At 35.8% G+C, this 13,075-nt stretch overlaps 1 protein-coding gene across 3 annotated transcripts; it reads left to right on the forward strand.

The window, feature by feature from the left end:
* The first annotated feature begins 6,429 nt into the window (after positions 1-6,429).
* On the forward strand, positions 6,430-11,384 carry LOC109213797 (serine/arginine-rich splicing factor RS31-like). 3 transcript variants are annotated; one of them, XM_019377625.1, is made up of 6 exons: positions 6,430-6,536; positions 8,147-8,288; positions 9,776-9,888; positions 9,971-10,206; positions 10,328-10,897; positions 11,021-11,384. In XM_019377625.1, the coding sequence occupies exons 2-6, from the start codon at positions 8,183-8,185 to the stop codon at positions 11,055-11,057; spliced, it is 1,062 nt and encodes a 353-aa protein (XP_019233170.1). In that variant the 5' UTR covers positions 6,430-6,536; positions 8,147-8,182; the 3' UTR covers positions 11,058-11,384. The 3 variants fall into 3 exon arrangements, with proteins under 3 accessions (XP_019233170.1, XP_019233172.1, XP_019233171.1); XM_019377627.1 differs by lacking the exon at positions 6,430-6,536 and adding an exon at positions 9,254-9,560 and having other exon boundaries at positions 8,149-8,288; XM_019377626.1 differs by lacking the exon at positions 6,430-6,536 and having other exon boundaries at positions 8,201-8,288; positions 9,254-9,888.
* The last annotated feature ends 1,691 nt before the right edge of the window (positions 11,385-13,075 follow it).

Genomic DNA, 13,075 nt, shown 5'->3' on the forward strand with positions numbered 1-13,075 from the left:
ATTGGCTTAATTAGTTGGCATTGATTAGCTTAATCGATTGGGTTATAGATAATAATGGTAATTTGGTAAATTGAGACCAAGATCAAGGGTTAATAATTGCAAAATAGGTTCAGGGGTTTTGTTTCGGTTTGGGTAGTAATTTCAGGGAGTTTTAAGGGTAGTTTAGGCATGGAAAAAGGGTAGTTTTATTAGATTTGGTAATTGTATAAATTAGGCAAGGGTAGTTTAGGGATTTAAAGGGAATAGGAACACGATAGAACCTTCTAGGACATTCCAAAATAGGACTTAAGTGTACATTTCAGGAAGTTTAAGACATTACTTGGATAACAAGTTAAAAATAAAGGGACTAAACTGAAAATAATTAAAGGACTAAAGTGTAAAAAATAAAGTCTGAAGTTGCCCTAGTAACTTGCCTATAAAGGCATGGTTACTTGGGGTACAAGAGGATTTTTTTTTAAGAGGGGAGGAGCCTAAAAAAGATACTGAAAAAGCTTCTGCAAACGGGAGGCAACAGAAATCCAAAAATCACTATTCCATTGAAATTTGTAGGGTAGTTTGAAAGCTCTCAGTTCTGAATTAAAACTCCAGCTTATCCAAAGGTTGAAAATGGCTTGAATTTTCGGGTGTTCCTGTAGTTGTGGATTTCAGAAGTTCCTGGGGTCATTTCTGGGTTTATTTGAGTTGATTCAAGCTGGTTTTGGGTTTTCACTGGTTATATTCATTTGAAATTGATTACTGGCTGCATAATATCATTTCTGGGTTAGAAAATCATCCAAAGCTGCTGTTGATTGCTGTGTACTGCTGCTAACTTTTTCCTTTTGTTTGCTTCAAATTCCAGGTACTTATCTTAGCCTCAAATGACTTATGAATGCGAGTCTGATGTATAGTCAAATTGGAAGAAAAATTAAAGTGCAAGCTGTATTTTACTTTTGTTTAAATACAATGCAATTTTGTATTCATTTGGACACTATAACATGTACATTGAGAGGACTGTATGGACTGTGACTTAACCGACTGCTATATGCTATAGAATCATATAATTACTCTGTTGAACAGTGTTAGGCTTAATTCGTGTTAGTCCTGTTATCATGTTTGATAATCAAACTTAAAACATGATTTTAGTTTGATGAAATTAGCCAGTTCATCACAAGGTTTCGTTTGTTACATTGTTTACTCAAAACTAGAGAGGACACCAGTGACTACTCATGAATTTACATGTCCATAATACAGATGTTAAAAGGTAGGCCGTTCGAGTTCCAGGTTATTTGTATGCTTTTCACTTGAATCGTGCACGATTGCCTAGTTTTTAAAATTAATGGATCCCTTATTACAATAACTGTAAAAAGAGTTTAATAGGCCAATTTGAAATCAAGATTGCATTTAATTCACAATAAAATCGGACATCCTGTGTCCGGTGAGACTTGGGCTTGGTCAGGTGATAAGAGCCCAATTACAATAGGCTTCATAAACTGGAGCATAGCATAACTCCACAAATACAATTCACTCTCAATTTGGGCTCCTGAATAAGCCCACTGCTTGAAGGACTCTCGCCCAAAGTATGCTGAAATTCATTATTGTGGAATAGGTTTAGATGCCCTACTTCATAGTTTAATATAATATAAATTTGGGCTTTCAAGTTAGGTGGTGGGTTCAAATTAAAAGGCTTTGTCCTTTTGTTTGAATCCGGACTTGAACTCGAAGCCCGAATTTTATAAAATTGATTATTTAGGCCCTTTTAGAGACAAAATTCAATAGAAAACCATAGCATGCTTTAGGATATCCTTCAAATAAAAGTGGGACGAGCCTTGCCAAACAAATCTATAAATTGCGGGGCCCCCATTAAATGCTTATATTAAAATATTTTAGAAATTGGGCAAGCCATTTAACAAATTTTCATTGCTTCCCGCAAAGTTAATAAGGCGCTAGCCACTTTAGGCACGCTTTTAATAATTTTACTTTCCTAAACTCGGGTGCGCATTTCATGCAACCCAAATCCAAATCCCAAAACGTTGAATAAGAGGTGTTTAGGATCCGGGTGCATTTCATGTGATGTGATCCAAAAACACGCTCTTAAACGGCGTTCACTTTCGTAAAAACAAAATAAACTAAAAGCGGTAAATAATCTTAAAATTGCGCTATAGGTTTAAATATGTATAAAAACCAGATTTTAGCCATTTATGATAATTTAAGCGACCGTGCTAGAACCACGGGATCCGGGGGTGCCTAACACCTTCCCTCGGGTCAACAGAATTCCTTACACAGAATTTCTGGTTTGCAGACTCCAATTGGGAAGTCGAAATTTTCCTCGATTTGGGATTTAAATTAAATCGGTGACTTGGGACACCAAAAGCCAAACCTATCCCAAGTGGCGATTCTAAAAATAAATAAATGATCCCATTTCGAATAATGTCACTTTAAATGGAAAAACTCCCTTATACGTATATCCTTCGGGGTAGGTGTGTAAAAAGGAGGTGTGACAATCATCAAGAAAGCAAAAGGGAAATCCAACCAGGCTAGTATTTGCAGACTGGTATTCACAGAAACATCCTATGCAGTATGGCTGGAAAGAAATAATCGTATCTTTGAAAAAAGATATCATCACTGTGATAGTATAGTTCGAGAGATAGCCTATATTTGTAATGTTAGAGTTGAGCCTAAAGCTAGAATTCAATTACAGAAGTACTTATTAGTATAGAGAGTAACAACTTGTATAGGCCTTTGGAGTAGATGAAAGGTACTGTGATTTAGTTGAGATAGTGAGCAGAGATGATGCTGATTATAGTTTTGTAATGATCTCACTTTGGTGATTAATATAAAGAAAATTAATTACCAAAAAAAAGGGAGGTTTTAATGGTAGGTATGAAACAAAAAAAAAATATGTGAATGAAAAAGAAAAAAGAAAAATAGTAAAAAAAATAATTTATTGCATTTCTGGCATGGCGTTGATGTGGCGCTGATGTGGCATGCTCGTGTGGAACACCTCACGCCATGAAAGTGGTACAATTATGATTCATAAGGTGATATTAAATTCACTTTGGACAAGTATAGTAAGGTACTAGGACACCCGTAAAGGTTAAGTTTGAAATTAATTTTTTTAGACAATTACATGTAGCACCTCATATATTTTCCCTTAAATATATGATACGTGTTGAATTGTTATATGATTTCAAATTTTATGAAAGAAAGCTTTTACTATGATTTCAAATGTTTTCTTATGAATTCAATATACATTTTGAAATCCATGAATACCATGATTTTATATAAGGTTGTAAAAAAGGCTGATAGTTCAAATACATACGTTGAGGCCAATAATACCTAGATTTTTATATAAAAATTTAAGAGTTATCATAAGATTACAAAGAAGGTTTTGTGGTTCCAAACAATCAACATTTATCGAAAAACACACGTATCGTTAAATGATTAGGCTCAACTAAACTCATTAGTTGGTTAGGATTAGGCTAGATATTTTTTTTATAGCTATTTTGGAACTTAGAATTTTTGTGTTGATATTTTGAAAGTCCTTTCACTTGAATGATTAGGTCGGGTAAGGGTGACAAGTGGGCCGGTCCCGGGCTTAAGTGGACTAAGTGGGCCGGTCCAAACGGTCCCGGTTCCAAATTAAACGGGCCAAACGGTCCCGGACCTGGTGGTCTTTTTGTAGGAACCGGCCCGTGACGGGCCCACAAACCAATGGTCTCGGGCTAAACGGTCCCGACCCGCGGGCTAAGTGGGCCCAATGGATACTTTTTTTAATTTTTTTTTATAGAAATTAGAAAAAAAAAGACGTTAATAAAATATTCCTTGTAAATTTTATTATAGAATTGTGACCTAAATTTTTTAATTCAAATTTAAAAACAAAAATATTGTAAGAGATATTCAAAGCAATGCGTTATAATTTTTTTATAGCATTAAAAAATATGGCAATATCTCTTTTCAATCCAAATCGAAACTGACATTATTTTATCACTAATGCAAAAATATCTGCAAATATCCGTAACCGTGCTAGCAATAAACTGCCTTGTGTGACGTGAATTAATTATTCTATAAGCAATAATGCGCTTTTGCATTATCCAATCCTCATCAATCCAATGACTGGTAACAGTAAGGTAATCACAGTCGTTACCACTTCTACCAATATTAGTTGTAATAGCAACACGTAAATTTATATGTGTAAATAAATAGCACAAATATTATTCATATTCATGTTTATATTTATAAATATCGCTCTTTACGATTGTGCGAGGAAAACCTTTATAAGTAGGATTAAAATTTTTTCTAGTATAATGCACAAAGTTAGGGTCAGAAGGAAAATTATAGGGTAAGCACATAACAGTAACCATTTTTGCCAATTCTTCTCGATCTTGTTTTGGATCATAATATAAAATACCACCAGTAACAGTGTTATTCCCGGTTGAAATAGATTTGATCCGGTACTAGGGCCAGCCTCACTAGGAGTAGGTAAACTTTTCCCCTCGGCCAAAGTTTTGGAACAAAGATATTTGACTTTATCTTGAGGGTGTATCAATATGTGTCTAGCCAAAGTTCCCGTTCGCCCCGCGATCCAAAATATTTAAAAGCTAACTCATTGCCACAAATTTTACAATTAGCCTTATTTTCTGGAATTAGTTGAGTAAAAAATGGCCGAACAAGAGATGTTTTCGTCCGTTTGGTACGTTGTCTAGAAAAAGTAGGGGCAGTAACAGAAGTATCACACGGGGCATCATTTGGATTATCACTAGTTGGGTTAACTTCAGGAGCAGGACTAGTGGGTGTATCGTCATCCGCTTGAGTTTCATCAAAATCTATTCCTCCTCATCATTTTCATCAATAGTTGGATTAGAATAAAGAGCATTCACTAATTCATGATTTAATTCTTCAGCAGTTCCAATATTGTGGCAAAATTGACTCTCAGTAAATTGTAATAAACTATTATCGCTATTAAGAATCGCAGGTGTAAGACAGATATGGGGTTTGTTTTGGGAAGCCGAGGGAAGTGGAGGAGGAACAGAGTGACCACAAGATTCGCCACTCTTGGATTTTCCCTTATTTTTACCAAAAAGTTTTTTTAAGGAAGCCATCTTAATTAATCAAATAGTAGAAAATAAATAAAATAAAACTGTAATATTAAAACTTAAGAGTTGGAACGAGTTTACCGAATTGACGAACAACTTGTCGTAAATTGATTATCGTTGAAGACTTTAATTCACCAACTTCATAATATTTTCATAAATTCTAACAATAAAGTAAACAATAGTAGCAATTATAGAAGAAAATTAGAAAGAGATTGATGATTTTGTGAGAAAAATAAAAGAATGAGGGGGTATTTATAGTTGAAAATAGGGAAAAAGTGTAATTCAAAAAGTTTTGGGTTAAAACAAAGTTGGGATGGGGGGTTAAATGGCTAATTTGTAAATAGCCAACGACTATTTTTTAAAGGCCAACGGCCAGATTTTTCAAAGCCCAACGATTTTTTTTTTTTTTTTGAATTTTTGACCGTTGGGACCGTTTGGGCCCGCCAAGGACCGGTCAGTTCCGGTCCCAAACGGTCCCAGGTCTAACGATCCTAAAGTGAAGAACCGGCCCAGAAGCCCGGACCAGGCCCACATACACGATTCTAACCGGTTCAGGCCCGTTTAGGACCAGAAGCCCGTTTGGTCCGCAGTCCCCGGCCGGTCTCGATCTTGGACCGGCTCCACTTGCCACCCTTAAGGTCGGGTTAAGCTTTTGAACTTTATAACACATGAGGTTAGGCCAAGTTATCTGTTTTGATAACTGTATCTCAATTCTCACAGCCACCAAACACAATACTCCCTCCATTCCAATTTATGTGAACTTGTTTGACTGGGCACGGAGTTTAAGAAAAAATAAAGACTTTTGAAATTTGTGGTCCTAAACGAGTCAAAAAGGAGCTCAGAGTATTTGTGTGGTTATAAAAGCTTCTCATTAAGGGTAGAATGGTAAGTTCAAGCTAAATTGTTACCAAATTTAGAAAGGAGTCATTCTTTTTGGAACGAACCAAAAAGGAAATAGGTTACATAAATTGGAACAGATGGAGTAATATATTAATCTTAACATGACTGAAATTAGTCCTACAAATAAGTTTTTTTTTACAAATGCCACAAATAAGAAAGTTAATTAATTATCAATAAAATAACAAGAAACAGAAGAAGTTAAATAAAATGGAGGGACAAAAATAAGTGTCTTATATTATCACTAATATGAATATTAGTCAAGTTTAATATCTTCTACCGCCAAACTAAATTTTTTTTAAAAACTTATTATATTTTCACTAAGAATAAATATCAAATCTATTGGGGAATCTTAACTTTAAACTTGCAGGTTACAACAAAGAAAAGTTAGGACAAGTGAAAACATACAAAAAAAACGCAAGAAGGTTATTTTGGTAAAAACGAAACACGCCCCTGCTCCTGCTGCTTATAACGCTGACGATAGCGTCAAGAAAAGATATTTTGGCTCAGCCTCTGTATCTCCGCTTCAGCTTCGCTGTAGTTACAATTTTCTCTTGCTTTAACGAGGTAACGAATCTTGTTAACCCTCTCATGTATCAGATCTACTAGGGTTTTCCTGTTTTTTCCAGATCTATTTAACCGTTCACAAAATCAATTGAAGATAAAGGGACACGGTAAACCTAAGATCTGTCTTCTTGACCTTGATTCTAAGATATGAATTTTAATTTTATGTGGATCTCTGAATAATTTTTTTTGTCTCAGGAGAATAGAGAAATCTGAACTGTACAACCCATTATTCATTACTTTGAATTTAATATTGTTGTTTAGTTTGGTTAAATAATTTTAGCAAGAATAAGGTCTCCTTAGACGGATTTATTTTGTGTAGCATGAAAAATTGATTTGTTTGTGTTGGTGTCTACGCTTGTCAAAATTGACCATGACCTGTTCAACCGACCCAAATTTTAATGGGTTTTGGTGAATTATTCATTTACCTGTCACCCAAATTAATCCGTTCAAAGATGAATCATCTTGGTTTCTAGTGTTTTTGGTGCCTGAACTTCCACATAAGCTAAATGGAATTAAAATTTAGGGCTTTAGAATAACATGAAAATATATTTAGGTGGAAAATACATTTTTCTTACCACAATTTCATTTAAGCATGTATTATGCGGAAAGACTTGTACTTCCGTACAAAGATAAGTGTGAGAATTAGAAACTCTGATATTATGTTAACATGCAAATTATTTAGTATCGGAATGAAATTGATCGGAATCGATATAAAGGATTCATATAGCTGATTCCAACTAATTAAGGAATGGGATGTAGTTGATGATTGTTTGATGTATTGTCGGAGCAATATTGCCTCTGCTAGTTATTAAATTGGGTCCTGGAAATACAGTGTTATACGGAGGAACTTGGACTATTTTTTCTTGGCTATTTGCGTTGCATTGTTATGTTTCGATGAGCTGAACTTGTTTCTTGTTTTATAAAGTTAAACGTTTAACTTAAGCTTTTGAATGGAACTTTATCTTTCTCGATTTTATTCAAAATTTGCTTTTGATCGATCTTTGGACTTTAAACAAAGTCCTCTACTAAAAGTAAAACTCAAAGATTTGAAATGGCTTGAAAAGTACTACAAGTTGAATGAAAATCATGGTCAAATTTTAGTAGGTTTGACACTCAAATAGTGAAAAAAATAAATAATGATCTTTCTGGGATGATGTATGTAACCATTGCTGAAATTCAAGAGAAATTAATAGTGTCCTCAGAAAAGCAACAATTCCTAAGTTCACTGGGTATGTTAACCTTTGAAAAAAGAAACTGTAATTTTTTTTTTGATAATGAAAAAAAAAACTGTAATTTATTGTATGTACTGTATGTTATAGTATCTGTTTTATTGGCTGCCTCAAGATTTTGGTAGGAAGTTGTCATTTTAGGTGGATATCTAGCAATTATTACGCTATTGTCAAACAATTTATCACGTTTTACTTCAAATGCTCTTCATCGCTGATTAAGGTCATCTAACTCATCATACGATGACTAATATGAAATGATTGCTGGCATTCTTAACTGATGTTTTGCTTTGTACTGATGAAGTACATTATGTATGCTGGAAGTGGACTTATTGATTTTTTTCTCTTCCCTTTTCACCAACAATGTTTCTTGTATGATCTCAGGGTGGAAAGAGTCTTGACATCTTCTACTCAGGCGGGATGAGGCCAATCTTCTGTGGGAATGTTGAATATAACGCCAGGCAGTCAGAGTTGGAGAGGCTTTTCAGAAGATATGGGAAGGTGGATAGGGTGGATATGAAATCTGGTATGCCTCGACAGTCTTGATTTTATGTGTGTAATTTATTTCTAACTCTATTTGGAAGCTCTTATTGGTTATTTGGTTGAGTTTGCTCTGGACAAGAACTATTTATCTGGAATGACCTTTCATGTCCCCAATCTCTGTCCTGCAAGATTATACATGTAACTATACCAAAAAAAGGATTTTACGTGAGAGGAATTGGGTATATGGTTAACTAGCTTCAATTAAAACCTTCCTGCTGCAGTGGTGTTATTTCGATATATTTTACCTTGTTATTTTTAATATATTATCCTCTATGTTGCGGGCGAGTTTGGATCATGCATTTGATGGTCCTGCAGTAAGGTGCTTGAATATGACCGTGTAGTGGGATGGTGGAAGATTTCACTTCCATTTATCTGGACAGTTTTTTATTTGGTTGAGAGTTGTTACCTCCATGCAACTGCAAACTGAGGCATGAAATGAGTTGCCAAAGTGTTCGTCCGGCTAATTGCATATCAAACCTGGACATACAATACACCATGTTCTATCTGATCTAAGAAAAACAGTTCTTATGTAACTTATTACCTGGTAAGCTTCGACTAGGTTCTATGAAGTCTGGCTACAGATGTTTTTGATAACAAGCAACTAGTAAAGCTGATGTGCTGACAAAGCAGTTGATTCATGAAACAAGGAGTAGCTCCTACAGGCTACAGTAAAAGATGTCACCTGAGTATGGTAAGTCTAGAGTTTCAGAAGTCCCACCGGCACTTATCCCATACATTCAACTGTCCAAGGACTTGAATAGTTGGTTTGCTAGGGGACACCACGTTCATGCTTCACATTGTAACAGCACTACGCCGATGGGCTGAAGATCTGTTCAGATCATTTGACTCAACAACAGAAGATGTGTAGTTTCTTATGGGTGTTAGGATATGTTTACAAAGAAGTGTATTTAAGTATAAACCCACATACTCAATTATTCTTTGGCGCAGGATAACATTGCAATGTCCATACTATCATGGCTGATGGACGGCGTCTCATTTCATTTCCTAGCTGTGACAAGTGTTCTCTTCTTGTCTCCTAGAAGAGCTCTCTGATCCATCATGGCATCACAATCATACATTTTCCTCCGTCACTATTGCCCTCCATTTCCCAGCCTTCATTTTACAGACTTGTCACAACTCACAATGCCGACCTCGATGCTGAGGCAGCAGATTAAAATGGAGAAGGCACTTTCTTTACATTGTTCCCTCATGTGACATGCACCTTTACTTGAAATCTGTTAGTCCACCACCAAAGGTCTGTTACTGATTTTACTGGTAAAATTTTTTCTAGATTTGACAGAGTGGTCATTTTTATGATTGAGATGTAAAGTTAAGATGGTTTACATCTCTGTTTGATGGAAGTTCTTTTCAATTTTTTGAATACTGAAGAATATTTCACGTGAGGATTCTTTTTCTCATTTCCTTTGAGTTTTTATTTAATCTTTGGTGTTTCCTGGGGTGGGGTTTCAGGTTTTGCTTTTGTTTATATGGACGATGAAAGAGATGCAGAGGATGCTATTCGTGGACTTGACCGAATAGAATTTGGTAGAAAGGGCCGCAGACTTCGCATTGAGTGGTCAAAGGTAATCCATTTGTTGTCTTCAAATCCCTCTCTCCCCTGAAAATCTTAAAGTTCACTTGGTAATCTCAATGGCTATGCTGCAGGAAGAGCGTAGCAGTAGGAGGCCTGAGAGCTCTAGGAAATCTTCATCTAGTGTCAAACCTTCGAAGACTTTGTTTGTCATAAATTTTGATCCACATAATACTAGGAGCAGGGATATAGAGAGGCACTTCGATCCGTATGGAAAAATTCTCAATATAAGGATTAGAAGGAATTTTGCGTTTGTCCAATATGAAACACAGGAGGATGCTTCCAGAGCCTTGGATGCTACACACATGAGGTATCTTCTTAATAAGAGTTGTTATAATGTGATTACTTATCAAACTTTTTCGTAGTTTTCCATATTTTCCACTTCCATAGTTGACCAGCCTTTGTTGTTCATGTTTTGCTTTCTGATGCAGTAAACTGATGGATCAAGTCATTACAGTTGAATATGCAAATAAAGATGATGATGACAGGAGAACAGGGTTTAGTCCTGATAGAAACCGTGATAGGGGTGGTCTCAGGAGAGGTTATGACCGAGATCGATCTCGGAGTCCTTATGGAAGAGAGAGGGGAAGTCCTGATTATGGTCGTGGTCGGGCCCGTAGCCCAAGTCCACTCCGTCATGGTAGGTCAAGTCCTGATTATGGTCGTGGCGCTAGTCCAAATCCCAATCATAGGGAAAGGAATTCTGAGTATGGCCGTGGCCATAGTCCAAGCATGAGAAAGGAGAGGAACCCTGATCAAGGAAATGGTCATAGCCCAAACCCTAGAAGGCTGAGAGCTGGTTCTGAAAATGGCCATGTGAGCAGTCCACCAGAGGAAGGAATGTTGGATGATCGTAGAGCCAGCCCTAGTCCTCCAAGGGGGAGGAGAGAGAAACAGAGCCCAGATGGTTATCGCGGCCGCAGCCCAAGGTCTAAACCTGAAGAAATTGATAGTCCTGGATATGCTGCAGCAGAAAGTCCTCTTCCAGAAAGACTCAGGAGGTTTGCATCTTCTTTACTCTTGTTTTAGCTCTTTTTTCTGCATATCTGTGCTCTGTGGTACAGTTCCTCAATTGCTTTCTTGCTAATAAGCTTTGTAAATTTTCTTATTTGTTTCCAATGCAGCGATTCACCTCCAGCTAGAGAAAGATCTCGCTCCTAGTTTGCTCGCTATCAGCCTCTGACCTTGGAGTCATATTTGGTGGGACGGTCGCATTGCAAGTGGTGCTGTAGAAGTATGCTTTAAGTAGCTGGAACATCAAATTTTCTTGTCTTTGTTTGCATTTCATATGTTAGTCTCGAACTAGACGCTATCAACTAGCATGGATTCGGCAATTAGTCTCGAACTCGAAATAGACTTGCTAGTATTACGTATTCTGTTTTGAAGTTGAAAGTCCCATGGTAAAGCTTGGATCAGGTATTTGAGTTAAGGTGACATTGAATTTGCTTAATATCAGGTTCTATGAAATATCTAGTTTGGGTGATTATACAACGAAATTGTTCTTTAGTAATCAAAGTGCGTCTAGCTGAGGCATCTGCGCCTCTTCGATGAAGATTAATTGGCATCTGAAGCATAAATTCTCAGTTGTTTCCTAGACTTAGGGTGTGTTTGGTATGAAAGGAAAACATTTTCTGGAAAATGTTTTCCAATTTTCCCATGTTTGGTTGGTTTAAATGTTTTGGAAAACATTTTCCTTATCAATTCATTTTCCTCCAATTGGAGGAAAATGTTTTCCTTATCAAAAGAAGGGAAAATATTTTCCAAAGCTCCTTCTCAACCTTTCTCACCCTCACCAACCCACCTCACCTCCTTTCCAAAAAAAAGTTGCTTTTTTAAATTTCAGTTTTTCCGTTACTATCCACCCTACTACCCCTCCATCTCCCCCTCCGCCGTTAAAAAAAATATTTTTTTTACCTTAAATTTTTTTTTTCGCAATTTTAAATTTCTGTTTTTTCATTTTTCTGCACCCCCCGCACAATTTTTTTTTACTTTTTTTTTGTAATTTAAATTTTTGTTTTTTTTCGTTTTACTGTCCCCCCAGCCCCCCGAAAAGAAATTTAAAATATATTTTTTAGTTTTTAATTTTATTATTTATCGATTTAAAGGCTCAAAATTTTACAAGTCCCAAAATTATGAGTTCAGAGTTTATGTGTTTGGAAGTTTACGGGTTTAGAAATTATAAAGTTTACGGGTTCGAAAATACGCGGTTTTTGCGTTAAAAAGTAAAGCATCACATTAGTTCCTTTAGATTGTGTCAATTTTTAGAGACTTCGGGAAGGGGTGGGGGAGGGGGAGGGGGAGGGGTGAGGAGAGTTGCATAAAAAATATTTTCCTAAAAAAAACTATTTTCTACTCTCTAACCAAACAATAGAAAATATTTTCCGGAAAATGTTTTCCACTTACCAACCAAACAAGAGAAAATAAATGATAAAACCACTCATTTTCCATGAAAACATTTTCTAGGAAAACATTTTCCTTCGTACCAAACACACCCTTAATTCCTTGAGTATGACATGTCATCAAGTAAAATGAAAATCAAAAGCCTAATGTTGTTACAAGATTGTGGATCAGTGAGGGTCAAAGTTCAACAATTGTTGTTGGGGAAACCTCAATTCTCATTTGAAGAAAAATGTTACGTAATACAGTTAAGTAGTGCAATATTTTATGAATTATGAACAAATAGAAGAGAAATGAACCGGGTTTGAGATCCTATGTCTTAAAAGTTCAGGGATTAGTTCCACGATGCAATCATTAGAGACTAGAGTGCATCTGCAATCCCCATTATTTTTTTGGTTATTTATAATCACTATTCAAAGTTGCAATAAGATTGACTAAATTTAATTAGCTATCTGTGTATTTTTTTGCTTATTGATTATCACTATCCAAAATCGCAATAAGACCGACTAAGTTTAATTAACTATTTAAGTATCACAAATTCAGATAACAAAACAAAACTAAATACAAAAGTGTCCATCTTATCGGGAATGAGCTTCAGTTTGCAATATAAATGGGGTAATGTTATTTTCTTCTGATAATCGTGGTGTCCTATGCTGCTTATACACACCTCAATTACGTATACGAGGTACCTATTAACTTTCACCTATCATGTAACTTTGTCCATTAAATTTAGAATATATAGGACGAGATTACCTAATACTTTTGACTATGCTAGAATTTAA

This window comes from Nicotiana attenuata, unplaced genomic scaffold (assembly GCF_001879085.1).
Source record: "Nicotiana attenuata strain UT unplaced genomic scaffold, NIATTr2, whole genome shotgun sequence".
NCBI classification, from domain to species: Eukaryota; Viridiplantae; Streptophyta; class Magnoliopsida; order Solanales; family Solanaceae; genus Nicotiana; species Nicotiana attenuata.